The 14,772-nt window shown below is 36.6% G+C and overlaps 2 protein-coding genes and 1 pseudogene across 4 annotated transcripts; 1 reads left to right on the forward strand and 2 right to left on the reverse strand.

Annotated features, from left to right (window-relative positions):
* Positions 1 to 933: 933 nt before the first annotated feature.
* LOC106432128 (SUMO-conjugating enzyme SCE1) lies at positions 934 to 2,741 on the reverse strand. The gene is made up of 5 exons (XM_013872969.3): positions 2,387 to 2,741; positions 2,215 to 2,298; positions 1,467 to 1,619; positions 1,274 to 1,387; positions 934 to 1,165 (listed from the first exon to the last, which is right to left on the reverse strand). The coding sequence occupies exons 1-5, from the start codon at positions 2,453 to 2,455 to the stop codon at positions 1,103 to 1,105; spliced, it is 483 nt and encodes a 160-aa protein (XP_013728423.1). The 5' UTR covers positions 2,456 to 2,741; the 3' UTR covers positions 934 to 1,102.
* Positions 2,742 to 3,471: 730 nt separating this feature from the next.
* On the reverse strand, positions 3,472 to 6,913 carry LOC106432112 (FT-interacting protein 3). 3 transcript variants are annotated; one of them, XM_048761187.1, is made up of 3 exons: positions 6,659 to 6,913; positions 6,113 to 6,161; positions 3,472 to 6,029 (listed from the first exon to the last, which is right to left on the reverse strand). In XM_048761187.1, exon 3 carries the CDS (start codon positions 6,010 to 6,012, stop codon positions 3,688 to 3,690), a length of 2,325 nt encoding a protein of 774 aa, XP_048617144.1. In that variant the 5' UTR covers positions 6,013 to 6,029; positions 6,113 to 6,161; positions 6,659 to 6,913; the 3' UTR covers positions 3,472 to 3,687. The 3 variants fall into 3 exon arrangements, with proteins under 3 accessions (XP_048617144.1, XP_048617145.1, XP_048617146.1); XM_048761188.1 differs by lacking the exon at positions 6,659 to 6,913 and adding an exon at positions 6,309 to 6,489; XM_048761189.1 differs by lacking the exon at positions 6,113 to 6,161 and having other exon boundaries at positions 6,659 to 6,909.
* Positions 6,914 to 7,679: 766 nt separating this feature from the next.
* On the forward strand, positions 7,680 to 10,161 carry LOC111206906 (annotated as a pseudogene).
* The last annotated feature ends 4,611 nt before the right edge of the window (positions 10,162 to 14,772 follow it).

Consider the following 14,772-nt stretch of genomic DNA (forward strand, 5'->3'; position numbering starts at 1 on the left):
TAATTTACGTCACGTAATTTACGTCAGACAACTTTTCAAGTGTTAGAAGTAGTTTTCATTTCCCAAATAAAAAGATTCGCTAGTCTTGAGAGAAATAATAAAAAGATTCGCTAGTCTTGAGAGAAATAAGACATCAGGTTGGGCTTGGTTAGAAATGGACCAGAGAACATAATCCGATATATATTATTTGAGAAACATTACAACTTCTTTTTGTAGCCACGTGTTATATTTTGAATTTTGAAAAATAACTATAAATTACTAAAACTGTTAAAACTCTCACATTCAAAATTTGTGATCCATGGTTTAAATTTTTTGTTATAACAAAATACAAATAATTACAAAATCATATAAGTAAAAAATCAAATTTAATTAATTATTAAGATTGATATATATATATATATATATATATTGTTTTAAACCATATCAAATACATAAATATTTTAGTTTCGAAATTTAATTTAAACAATTTTTTATAAAAGCTTTGAATGAACATTGACAACTTAATTTTTTTAAAAATTATAAATTACTAAAAGTATTAATCCCACAATGAAAATTTTGTTATCAGTTATTCAAAGTTTTTAATATAAAAGATACAAATGATAAAAAAAAATATATGAGTAGAAATCATCATTTAATAAACATCATTATTAAAAATATAATATGTATGTTAATATTATTTAAAATTTAATTACATATCCTATCAAATAGAAAAAAAATATTGTTTGGATTAATAAAATTAATTTAATTATATGTTCTCACCAATTTAATTATATATGTTAATGACTTTTAATTATTCAATATATACTTATTATTTCATGTAAAAACATATAATATATATAATTATTTATATATATAATGTCTTAACCTAGTTAATGTATAATATACCGAAGCAAACACCAACTGAATAAGTACCAAGAATATTAACAGTTAATAGAGAAAAAAAAGATGATTGTTTTTTCAGAAAATAATAGAGATTCTAGTAATGTCTCAAAGGTGGCAAAATGAGGAGTTTTCATTCACCCAACAACATTTAAACACAATCACAAAGACAACAAAAGATTCAGAGGTTTGTCACCAGATTTGGTGTTCCCTTCGAAGGTTTCTAGACAATGGGAGGATACTGCTTGGACTGCAGCTTAACCCTTTTCTTGTACTCAACTGCATCCTGCATAATTTTTTCATCAAAATTGAATCTCATCAGAATAAAGTTCGCAATCAGAAACCATGCTGCTGCCATAAGCGTTTATCGGGTTGTTTGTAGCTGAGAGAGTACCTGAATGAAGAGATGATAACCATCAGTCTGTGCAGGGTCAGCAGGATTAGGGGTGTCAAGTAAATCCTGAATACCGACGAGAATCTGCTTCACAGTGATGGCTGGTCTCCACCCCTATCAACATAACCATATCAACAGAGAACTTGAGGAAGATGATTTGGTCATGGAGAAATGTAAAGAAAAGAGTACTTACGGAATCCTCGTTAAGGATGGAGAGACAGACGGTTCCAGATGGATAGACATTAGGGTGGAAAAAGCCTGGTGGGAATTTGCATTTGGGAGGCTTGCTCGGATAGTCCTCGCTGAAGTGCATCGTTAATGGAAAGAATCCACCTTCCCAATCAGTCTGCAGTGTCAAGTAAACTCACTATGAACAATATGGTTCAAAATCAAGAACGTAAGGTTCAGATTGTTTTATTTTCTAGACCAAAATTCATAAACACGAAATCCAGATCATCACAAGTGAAGATAAAGCTACTAACATTCACAACGAATTCACCTTCACAATCAGTCTGCAGTGTACTGTTAACTTTAGCTATGAACAATACTAAAAGAATGATTAACCATAAACCAGGTCGAAAAGCTAAGCAAGCTACAAATCAGAGACATCTTCAAGAACACATTTTTATACACCAGTTCAGAACATCAAAAGCAACGAAAAAATAAAAAACAATCTTTCAATTGTTCTATGTTCAAACAAAGGAATAAGCCCAAATAGGAGAAACAAACAGCAAACACAAAGAAGAAAGGGAAGAACTTTAAAGACTTAAAAGCATCAGAACACGAACAGCACAGACTTAACAGAAGAAAACCAGAGAGATTAACAGTAGCGATGAACCCTAACTTTCACCATTTGACACACATAAGTAAACACCAGGCAAAGGTAAAAGGAAACAGATGAACCCCAATTTCACGTTTGTCAAAGCTATTTATAAACTTACACCGGCTTTACCAGGGATAGTGCAATGCCACACCATTAGATTCACAGACCCATCGGGCCCAGTCTCAGGCTTCGCCACAAAACCCTAATTTCACCATCAAAAAGTACAATTAGATAACCCTAAACACATGCCCAAGGATCAAAATTTGAAATTGGAGAAGAAAAACACGAACATGAGGATGATTCTTCCTCCACGATTTCCTCTCCTCCGCCAAACGACCACGAGCGATTCCACTAGCCATCTCTCTGCTTCTCTCTCTTTACAATATCTGCTTCTCTCTCTCTCTCTCTCTCTCTCTCTGAAGCTCGCCAATCAATCTCGCTCTCTATAGCTCCATATAAATCGAAGACGACGAAGAAGTGAAGTTACAGATTTGCCCCTTTCGTAGTCGGAGAATCGTACGGTCCAGATTTCGCGGCGAATATAATGTCCTTTCGTCCTACTTCCTTTGCTCCTTTAATTTAATTGACCGGTCAATTATTCAATAAATAAATAAAAAAGGAAAAAAAGCTTACAGAAGAAGTCAATGGACAGCGTAAAACCTACGCGAGGATAACCCAATAAATCTACCAAAAGATTCTCTCTCCCTACCATAACCTATTAACCTATCCCATTTTTCACGTGGCCCATAAAAGCAACTTAGGGCCCATTTACTTCTTGTGTTCTTCAGCTCCCTTCAATTATCCTCCCTAGTTTTGAATCTATTGGTGGGTGGTGGGTGGTGGGTGCAGAATAAGCATCTCAAAATCAATTTGGTTGGTTAAAAAGCAAAATAAACGGTATACGATCAAAACTGATTTGTGATGTGAAATAGTAGTTTTTTTTGGTCAAGATGTGAGAGAGTTGTTAGAAAAATAATTTAAGCTACTTTTCTTAACTAAAACGTTTAAAACAAACTTTTTGTATAAAATGATTCTAAGTAAAAAGAAAAGTATGTTCTGTACCAATTGCCGCAGCAACATACCAACCTTGTTGGACAGTGACCCATAAGGCCATAACATACTATATCACTATTAGTTGTGGTTGTTTCCAATTTGTTTTGTTATACATAGCTAGATTACCATGTATTCACCATTTCACTGTTCTTTCTGATGTATATTATTTTCAACTAAACCAGTGTTTTAATGTATTAACGTAACTTATCCTGCTTAAGGGTTTTTTTTTTTGTCAATCTGCTTAAGGGTTTAAGTTTCACTTGTAATTTACTCTGTTTCCAATTTCTAAGACAAGTGTGAATAAATAACTAACCAAAACAAAGAACATCAAAATCACACAGATGCTGATTTACTACAATCAAACAAAAGTCTTGATAATGTTATAAACGAAATGAACATGATAGTAACCACCAGGATAAAAATTCATGACATGACACTTCAACAAAAAACAAATTAACAATTCTAGAGGGAGTTTCTTCAAGATGAGAAGGAAGATCCGAGGGAGAGAGAGAGAGGTAGCAGTTTTTCTTTGAGCTCATCAGAGCATGCAATCAGTTCTTGCAGGAAGCCTCCTGAAGAAATTGAGAGGAACTGATGGTAGCCTGTACCTAAACCTCGGATGTCTCAGAACATAGATCCCAACCAAAAGAGCCACAACCTGAAACGGAGTCACATAGAGAACAACTGCAGCAATCAAACAGAAAAGAACAAACAGCGCAGTTGCACGCGGATCACGCCAGCTCAGCAGAGACTGAAGCCTTTCTCCCTGAGTAGCAAGATCACCAACCACCGTCTGAATCCTCCCAGCGATACTCCTCAACCTGTCATACCTCATCCTGACAATATCAGATGGTCTCGAAGTAGGGAAAGTATCAAACTCTTCGTCCAGCTCGTCAGGGTGAGCTGAGTCAGCGTGTGAGAGACGCGTGTCCATGTGCGGAGGATGCCTCGGTCTCCAACGGTAGTACCAAACACCGATAAGGAAGAGGTAGAGGAAGATGGTGGGCAAGATGAGCTCAGGGTAGAGGACAAGGATGATGAACAGGAGATGGATCAACACCGTTGTGATTGGATTCTTCCAGTTACAGATCTGTTCAAACCATTTCCCCACTGCTATCAACCCGCTCAACACCCCCATGATCCTGAAAAAGTTCGCTTTGCTTCTCCTCATGCTCCACATGTGAGAGCCAACATCAAGCATGTACTCGACCACTTCTTTCCTTAGAGGCGGCTCTGCTCTTGTAAGCCTCATTGACACAATCTGCGTCGCTTGATGCCTCAGGTTATCAAGCTGGCCAACGGTTAAAGGATGGATGTAATGCATCTTAGGCAACAGAGGGAGCGAGTACATATGCATCATGTTGAGCAAGGAGGAGCAAGTGAACCTCACAGCTAAATGGATCTCTCCCATTTTCTTGACTCCGTTAGGATGAAGCACCAAGAGAGGGTATGAGTGAGTGTAGACACGATCGGTTTCCAGAGTAGAGAGACGGATTCTCACCTTACCAATTCTTGAATCTTTTCCTCCACCGTTCTTCTCACCTCCATGGAGATGACAGTTATCAAAGACCCCAACGGTAACAACAGTGCACGGATCAAAAACCTCCCAAGTGTATTGCTCGTTCCACCTCGGCGTAAAGCTGTCAATGATGGTCCTTGTTCTAATCCACTTCTGTCCATACTTCGCCACACAGTACGCATCCGTAGTCCCACGACCGTCTTTAGCCTTCATAGGCATCAGACCAGTCGCGTTAAGTATCCCAAGCTCCAACACGCCGATGTTAGGCTTCCAAAGCTGCTTAGCCGTCGGTCTAAGATCACTGCTGTAATGCGTAGACTCGTCGAGAACGTGGTACCCTCCTTCCAAGCATATCCTCATGTGAATCTTGCTAGCGAACTTGATCTCCTTCTTCTCCCCCTCGACCATGATATGCTTCTCGAGGTTAAACCACTTGCTGTTCACAGGCCTGTGGTCAAACCTCTTGTCAAGATACTGCAAAGGGATCGCGCATCTCCCCAAGACTTCGTCTTTGTTCGGAGCAACTCTGTCTTCAACACTTAAAATCAAAGGCTCCTCGAAGGGCTCAGCTGCTACAAACATCAAGTCTTCATTCCACATGGGGTTAATAGTCCTGCTTTGTGACACTCTCGTCCTCTGCACTTGGTTCCCCACTATAGCCTTCACGTAAACCTCAGGGTATCTCCCTTTGTCGGTTGGTATCAGATCTTGAGCTTCGATTACGTTAACCCTTAGGTACCAAAGCTTGGGAGAGAGGTAAACCTTGGAACGGATGTTGGCGAGAGCGTCGGTTCCGCTAACCGTCGCAGCGTCCGAGTGCCACGCTTCAGGGAAAGCTTCATCAGCTTGTGTACCGAACCAAACAGCCAGCATCAGCTCTCCCTTGACTTTCTCTCCTTTCCTGTCTTCGAGTCTGTACCACTGAGGCGCCAAGGGACTGTCTGGAGGAACTCTCTTAGGCACCTCGCTCAAGTCAAACACAACCCGACCAATCAAATCGTCTTTCACAACGTCCTTGTCTTTGACAGTAGCTTCGAGGAAAGAAGCTTGGATCCTGTCTTTGGAGAAGGCGAAGACTTGGTTCCACTCGGGGTTTGACTTCTTCTCGAAGTGGCGCGTGGTTCCTTTGTAGTTTCCGAGCTTCACCTCGACGTAAGGGTCGCAGCTACCGGTTAAGTCTTTACCGGGCAACTCCTTGGCTTTGACCACACGGACGTAGAGGTACTGCATCTGCTCAACGAGGTCATAGGTGCTGGTGAGCTTGTCTCCAGTGACTTTTCCACCGCCGAGATGTGGTCTCGTCTCCTTCAAGGAGAAATCTTCAGGAGGTGGTCTCTGCATCATGCTTGCTCGAGAACACACTACACAGTTCAAAAATGCAAAAAAGACCAATAAACATTCACATTCAGTAGCTTAAGAAGGCAATTAAGATTACAAGACTTACAGAGATTAAGTGTTTCAGCTACTACTACTCCACTTCAAAAGCACTAGATCTGAGACAAAAACAACACCATTTGAAGAAGAGTTAGGAAGCTAAGAGAAAAGAAAGAGTAAAGTGAGATAAATGCATAAAAATAAATATAAATTGAATAAAAAAAGAATCTCGAATAAAGCATCGCATTTTCTAGATCATAAACAACCTCGTTAGCATCTCCGAGACAGAATCTAACGGCACAAAATCGTGAATCTCTTTATTCATCGAAAGAACACAACTTTTGTTTTAACATCGGAAACACAAACCATAAACTATTACACAGAGCAGGAGTTACGCTGTCTGATGAATTTTTACTTCAAAAAAAAAATACTTTGAAACTCACAAATCTCTTCTTTCAATTTTTTTTTCTGTCCTCGAGATACTTAAACACTAAACGACAAAGTGCAAAAAAATAGAAAATAAATCAACAACCACTAACAAAGATCTAGAATGCTGAAACTAAATCCATGGAAAAAAAATGATGTAAAAAAATTTGAAATCTAACTATACACATACCTTAGATCTTCGGAAAAAGATCTATGGGATGAGAAGAAGAGTTACTATAAACGATTTTACGCAGGCGATGAAATCTCCATCTTGAATAAGCAAAGTCTAGAGAGAGTCTTCTTCAACAATAAGAGACGACTAGTAGAGGCAGCGGATAGGCACCACTATGAAAGGGCAACTTCTTCTAGAGAGAGAGAGAGAGACATTGAAGAGCAGTGAGAGAGAAAAAGAGAAAGCTTTTGTGGCTCACTTGTTTGTTGTCTTCTTCTCTCTTTTGCTTTTTCTACAGTTTTCACTTTTTTCTCTTTTTTTTACTGAAATCTCAAAATAATAATAATTCTGTAAAGGATGGGGTCCACGTAAAATCACGCAAGACATACCTCTCTGTTTTGAATCTCACACGTGTGGAGACGACGGTTTTGTGTAATCTTTCAACGGCGGTCGTCTTTTCTCCGTAATAAAATATTTAGTATAACTGAAACAATCCTCGTTAATATTATTTGAAGGGCAATTCCCCTGAATAAACAATTTTCTAAGTTTTTTTTTTTTAACGTCTGATTAATTATATATTAATACAGCATTGAAAAATATTACATAGATGATTCTACAGCCGGCAATTATACCACCATATGAGAATACACGTCTGACTGCATCCCTCCGAGCCGTCCTATGAGATTCATGTTCGATGATACGCCATGCACCATATTGAAGACCTATTGTAACCCCCTTTTCTTCATAATCTATATAATTTGCGTTTTCTGGAGTTTGAACCTCAGACCTCCTGGTGTAGAAGCATTAATGAACCTTTAGTCAAACCACTGTACTAAATGGACTTCCACACAATTTTCAAGTTTTGGTCACAAAAATAAACTGTAGAGAAAAAAATGACCAAAATGTTTCATTTAATAGAAAAAGACCTTAATACCCAAAATATGTTAAAAATAAAAAAACTATAGTTTTAGATTATATGCTTTCAAATTCGATTTTTTTTATAAAAAAAAAAAATTTGAAATTTTTTTCTCAAAAAAGTTTTTAATTTTTTTTTCAAATTTTCTTTTTGTAATTCGAAAATAATTTTTGAAACTATTTTAAAAAAAAAATTAATTTCAAATTTTTAATATTTATTTTTTAATTTATAAAATTTTAAACCTCAATCTCAAATCCCCACCCCTTGACTCTAAACCCTAAGGTTTGGATTAGTTAACCCTATGAGTATAAATGTATATTTACCTCTTTAATGAAACATTTTGGTTATTTTGATCCTTAGAGTCTATATTTGTGACAAAAACATTTTTAGTGTTATCATGGTATTTCTCTTATTTGAATGTGCAGGTTATTATTTTGTGTGTATCCCAATATATAAAAGAGATCGAGGGAGTGTTTTCAGACTATTCACTTCAGCATGGAAAATCAACCAATGAGAAGAGTAGGTTTTGCCACGTCAACAGAGTAGAGAAGGTGAAACTGGATCTTTCGTGTGAACTGTTTTAAATCTTAAAATTTTATTTCGGCTCATATCAAGCCTACGTCGACAACCCTTTTTTTCCTCTGAAGCTTTGAGTCGATCTTTCAGGACTCTTCCACTTCGTACTATTTGTTCTATTCTCTGAATTTTCAATTACTTTGAGCCACTTCTTATCAATTAATGATGATCTTTAATTTTTTCTGAATGTTTCGTTCCTCTTCCCATTGATCCTCTTCCTATATAAAGAGCTATAACATATTCTATCAAACCAATTGAAAGGTCAAAATTTTCCTTTTTCATCTTCTCTTTTTAATGACGAGGTTTATGGTGCCGTTTTTTCTTCCTAAGTTACTATATTCGAAAGGAAGAGCTAATCATGCATCAACTGATTGTCTAAAGCTCTTTGCGTATCTTTCAATATCAGTGACGCCTTCGCTCCTCCTCTATAGGTAATTCTCCAATAGCTTTTCCCATTCTAAAGGCATAATCCTAAATCTCACAAGTTTTGGATATGCAGATCCAGCTGTTATATTAACTTTGATAGTAATTCACGCCGAGAAAGAAATCTCATAAGATTCTAGCATAGTAGCCCGTCATCTGGTTTTATGATTGTTATTTGTGGGATTACTAGAATTCACCGTGATGGGCCATGAGAGAAGATATACTTCAGACCTGAACAAGTGAAGGTTGTGATCAACTCATGTGGTGGGCTGTGTTTTGGTTTCAGTGATGTCACATATATGTGAGTTTATAATTTCAAAAACTTCTCTATTATAGAGAGAGAGACAGTGTGAGACCTTTTTGTAGATGTCATGAAAGTTCTTATGATTGTTGTTTGATAAATTATTGCAGATTGTCATCACTCTTGAGATTTGTGGTGTTAAGGAAATTGTTGAGATTCCTTTTGATTATCATGGCTTCGATACATCATTGTGATAAATTTTCAGGGTGAGATTGTTGAACACTGAATCTCTGTTCCTCTTCACCTAACCATATGATTTGTTTATCTTAATTACATAACGTGTGAAGGAGATTATGATGGACTCGAAAGGTGGTAAAAAGAAGTCTAGAGTAATAGTTCCTTATCTTATGAAGCCCCTCTTAGTTACATCCTTGAAGATGTTTGTCCTAGCAATGGAATCAAGAAACTCAAATCTTCTTATTGCTACAACGCAAACTCAAATCTTCTGTTTGGTTACATCTTATGAATCACCCTCCTAATATAGTTTCGCTTTCTTTAATTTCCACTTAATAATTTACTTTCTTCTAAGATTTTTTTCTGCTGATTCGTGATGGTGTTTATGGCTTATCTGCAATCATTTTCGAAGGTTGCGAGAAGCGGCTCGAGGTTTCTTTCTTCGAGCCAAGCATCTTTCAATATTCCAAGGGATTGGGTCGCTGTGCCCTGACCAAGTCCCAGTTGGACGATATACTCACCTGCATGCATGCAAGATCGTGTCCCTTTTCTACAACGATCAGTTGATGGGAAATGATGAGGCTAAGAAGGCATGTCTATGCTGCCTCTGCCCAGTCCCCAGTCCCCTAGCAAATGCAACAACAATGTCTACACAAGGTATTTTACGAGAATGAAAGTGGCAAGACCGGATCAATGACTGACAAGTCTGGAATCAAAAATGCAATCTCCACTGTCCTTGTGACTTTTGAAGATGGGTTTTGGGTACACTAGCTTCAAAGCTGTAGGTTATGAATTCAACACTATCCACATGAGTCAGCTGTTGACAAGGGTTTTGTCTTGCTAGGAGCCCAAGAAACTATAGTCGTACACTTGAGTGTTGGAATGAACGAGTACAAGCCGGAGATCAGTGTAGGTTTGGAAGATTATAAATGCATAGCGACAGACATTTGGGCCTTTAGGCGAAGATAGTGGAACAGTCATGTATCAGGCGTTTGAGAAGTTTGGCAAGTTTTGTGGGTTGCCTAGATCTACCGTAAGTATGACTGGAGCAGCAACAATAGCTGCATCAGTAGGACAAGCGGAACTTCATCTAAAATATTTTTGAGCTTCTTATTTTTGCATCTTCTTTAAATTAGAGCATGATTAATGGGGAGGGGGGATGGGTTCTTAGGGTGAGGTTCTTAGCGGAATATAAGAAACCGTCTCTTAACTTTTAACTAAAAAAGCTAAGAGTCGGTTCTTAAAGGCTATTTTTGTGACAAAAACTTAAAAATGGCTATCGTAGAGAATTTATCTTTCTTATTATGATTTACTGCTTTTTACCTTACTATGTCCGTCTCTCTGCTTTTGTTGTGGACGAATGAATGAAAAAAGGAGAGTACCATTAACTTAAATCACACTGCAATGATATTGATCTCGAAGCTGTTCTACCAGAAGTTTACCTCTTCTCCGAGCAGCATTTGGATCCTTGCGCTTGAGGAAACTTTTCTGAGCTTCTGCTTCAAGGGGGGGAACATCCAGCAAAGTGCCACTGTTCTTTGAGAGGCTGATAGAGATGGCGTTGTTGTACCTGATATGGCCATACAACGTTTTCTTTTAAAATTTATGTTACCAATGACGATAAGAATGGTTTAGAGAAAAACATGCATATAAAAGTTTAGCTAACAAGTCAACATGTCACAATGGGATTTCCTACATATATCCTACAACATGTTTATAAGAAAGAAAAAATCCAAAAAGCTTCTAAAAAATATTGTATTTATCTTCTTTACCTAAATTTCGTAAATAAAACTACCACAAATTTTTATTTATATATGAAATAAATACAAAAGTTATATTTAAAAAAATTTGGATAATGTATTCCAGATATTAAAATTTGAATGATTATTTGATTTTTGATAATGAATATATGAAAAAATACACAAATTTGTTTAGCACATTAAGAAAACAATACATATTAATTTATAAATATTATTTTATTCATCTTAATTTTGTATGAATCGTAACATATATATATTTTATATACTGGGATATACTGAAACATAAATGTTACAGTAATCTAAGATTAACATAAAAGTAACATACCAAAAAAATTAGTATGAAATAAGAAAATTTAACAAATTTTAAAATAGATGCAAAGAACTTTGGGGAAACAAAATAATATGCAGTATCATTACAAGTAGGTATGTTGATATTATTGTGGTTTGATGTTTTTGTTTAGCTAACAAATTTAAAAAAAAAATACTTGCAAAAAAATCTTTAAAAGGATGAGCATATGGAAAATTCTTTAAAAAGTTCAGCTTGGGTAAACAAACAAACAACGATATATATTTGATAAATTATATACACCTTACGTGTGTTACAAACAAAAATATACACCTTAAGTTTTTAAGTTTGGCTAAACATATACACCATGTCCACATTTTTATTGTTTAGTAGCATTTGAAGATAACTTATGACAATTTAACAAATATCAACTGTAATTTGATCTTTATCATAAAATATTTATCCCAAATGATTTTATTTAAATATTATTAAATTTAGGAAAAAGAAAAACATAGATTCAGCAATTTAAATCAAGTCATTTCTCATAGTTGTGCCATGGTTCCTCTTAAGTGTAGTATATTAGCCGTATGATTTTCCTAACCGACTAAACCCTTTTACGGTATGTAACATGTATAAAATTAAAAATTGTATTAATTTATTTAATTAAGTTTAAGAATTTTGAGCCAATGACAAATGCATAGCAGAGGCGGATCCACGTGAAAAGGTGTGGGTTTAATTAACACCGCAAAAATAAAGAAAAATTGTGATTTGTAAACCATAACATAAATCAATCACAGCATAGTTGACCAGAAACATTTTTTTTTTTTTTTTGAGAAAGGACTAGTTGGCCAGAAACATTTCTCGGTTTATTAGTTATAATTTCTGCAGAACTATTTAAGATATGTTAATGTACTTTTTAATACTAAAACAAGTAATATTGATTTTTTTTAAAAGGTTTTTTTAACAATTATTTTAGGTATAGTTACAAGATACACATTATATATGATATAATAGTAAAATATATAACATTTTTGTGAAAAAGACCTACGCCCGGGGAAAGCCCTAGTTTGTATAATGCAGGTTTATCTGATTATATTATGACACACGAATTAGATAGAAAAATAAAACTTGTAGTGTAATACTGTAGATGAAGCAGAAGTCATTGGATTCCTCTGTGTCTGCATACAAAAAGCCGTATTTATGGCTGGACCTTGATTTTTTTTTGCTGAATAAAAATGTATTTTAGGGCCCAATAATTATCAAGGTGTTATAAATCAATTAATAGATGTCCATAGCCGGCCCGGTCATAAACCGGCCCATCCGCAGGAGAGAGAGAGGAGAGAGAGTCGGCCTATTGAGGAGAGAGAGAGGCGGCCACATTTATATGTTTCTTTTTCTTTGTATGATTAGGATTTTCTTTCTTTGTAATCTCTCCATATTATGTATTAGTAGTCTTTCCTAAATCCTAGTTGATTTAGGTTTTGGATACTTTCCTTTTTACTTATCTTGTAATCCCCTATATAAAGGGAACACTTATTCATTAATTAAATACAGAAAACATCCAGCTCTAAATCTATTGTTTCACAACACGTTATCAGCACGAGTCTCAAAACTCCCTGAGCAAATCGAAAAACTCCTAAACCTAAAACCTAGCCGGCAACCTTGAACCCTAACCCGACGAACCCTAATATGTTCTTGCAAGCCTTTCAGCTCGTGTTCATCCGATCAGCCCCAGCCCTAAGGTATTTTTGATACTAGACGAACACAACCTCAGCTCCATCCATTCCCAGCTTGCATCCCGGACAGCTACAGCTCGCGTTCCCCGATCAGCCAGCTCGCGACCCGACAGCGATCAGCTCGCGCGACTTCAACTCCAACTCGTTCCAGCTCGCGTCCGTTCGAGGTTCTCTTGGTGGTCCGGTTTCTGCAATCTGCAAACAAAAGGTAACCCTAATTCTAAGAACATGAGAATTGAATTTGGATTGTTTGTAAAGATTGAAACCCTAAAAACTAATCTCTAAGATAAAACCCTAGGATAATAGATCAAACCCTAAAAGAGTAAATCGGAGCTTGAATAAGTCCGATCCCCTAAACCCTAAATCGAGATTGATCCATTGATCAATTAAAATCATAACCTTAAAGGTTTTGAATCTCAAATCAAATCCCTTTGATCAAAGATCAAAGTTTCGAAATCCCTAAAACCCTAAATTGGAAAATCGGTTTTTAATTTTGATTTGAAATTTAATTGTTTGTTTGATCACCTAGAAAATATTGATTAGGATTGTTTAAACCTGAATCTGAATTGCTTGACTTGGTTAAAACCCTAATGATCTAGTTTTTATCACTTTGAAATAGATTGTGGCCGTGTGGCCTTAATACATTCTAGGTTAAATTGTTCTAGATCATCATCTGTGGCCGTGTGGCCTTGTTGCATCCATATCCGAACCTGATCACTACTAATTGATTGCAATTGAACTTAGATCTAATTCTAGAGATGATATTGAATTGAACTAAATAGTCGTGTGGCTTGTTCTATTACTTGGCCGATTGGTTTGTTTGTTTGTTTTGATTGAATCATGAACTGATAGAAACCAACCGTTTTAGGATTGCAATTACATGTAAGACTATATGCATTAACCCTAAATTGAATCTTGGCCGTGTGGCTTCTACTTGGCCGTAAGGCATATACTTTGGCCATTAGGCTTTACTTGAATGTTGTTAAAAACTAAAAACCTTATTTCTAAAAGACCTATATTATCTATGATTTCAGATGTCGAAAATCAATAACTTGGATTTTGCTGCCCTAAATGTCTCTGGAGACAATTACCTTCAGTGGGCACTTGATACCCAGATCATATTGAAATCCAAAGGTCTCGGTGAATGTATCACCGAGGACAACAACTCAAATGAGAAAGATCGTTACAGAGCCATCTTGATTATTCGTCACCATCTAGCTGAGAGTCTCAAGGATCAATACCTAACCATTGAGAATCCACTAGAGCTTTGGAACGAATTGAAATCAAGATATGATCACCAGAGAACAGTGATCTTACCAAAGGCTCAGCCTGATTGGAGGGATATAAGAATCCAAGACTATAAGTCCGTGGACGAGTACAACTCGCCCATGTTTAAGATCGTTTCAAAGTTGAAACTGTGTGGTGAAAGTATTACGGATAGGGATATGCTTGAGAAAACCTTTTCCACTTTCCACACAAGCAATGTGCTGTTACAACAACAGTACATAGATAAAGGTTTTAAGACCTATGTTGATCTTATTTCTTGTCTCTTGCTTGCTGAGCAGAATAATGAGTTATTAATGAGAAATAGTGAGATGAGACCTGTTGGCTCAGCAGCACCTCCTGAAGCACACAACACTGAGGACGATAAAGAGTCCCACCATGTCCAAGGAAACGGCTATTATGGCCGTGGTCGAGGAAGTAGATACGGACGTGGCCATGGCCGAGGTTCCTCTGGCCGACGAGATCATGGACATGATCGTGGCTCATTTGGACGAGGCCATGGTCGTGGACGTGGATCTTCGTTTAAGCCTCAACACTCGACCAAATCAAGTAAATCAGTGTGCCATAGATGTGGAATGTACAATCATTGGGCTAAGACTTGTAGAACTCCAAAGCATCTTGTTGAGCTTTATCAAGAGAGTTTGAAAGGGAAGAATCCCGAAGCCCATATGGTTTG

The sequence above is a fragment of the Brassica napus genome, chromosome C6, assembly GCF_020379485.1.
Source record: "Brassica napus cultivar Da-Ae chromosome C6, Da-Ae, whole genome shotgun sequence".
Taxonomy (NCBI): Eukaryota; Viridiplantae; Streptophyta; class Magnoliopsida; order Brassicales; family Brassicaceae; genus Brassica; species Brassica napus.

What these genes read in the sequence shown, in the direction of transcription:
- LOC106432128 (XM_013872969.3), bottom strand. Translation starts at nt 2,455, where the DNA reads ATGGCTAGTGGAATCGCTCGTGGTCGTTTGGCGGAGGAGAGGAAATCG. An exon ending in GGAGGAAGAATCATCCTCAT is followed by an intron (nt 2,299 to 2,386) that starts GTTCGTGTTTTT and finishes TGGTGAAATTAG; the next exon opens with GGTTTTGTGGCGAAGCCTGA. An exon ending in CTATCCCTGGTAAAGCCGGT is followed by an intron (nt 1,620 to 2,214) that starts GTAAGTTTATAA and finishes TTGACACTGCAG; the next exon opens with ACTGATTGGGAAGGTGGATT.
- LOC106432112 (XM_048761187.1), bottom strand. Translation starts at nt 6,012, where the DNA reads ATGATGCAGAGACCACCTCCTGAAGATTTCTCCTTGAAGGAGACGAGA.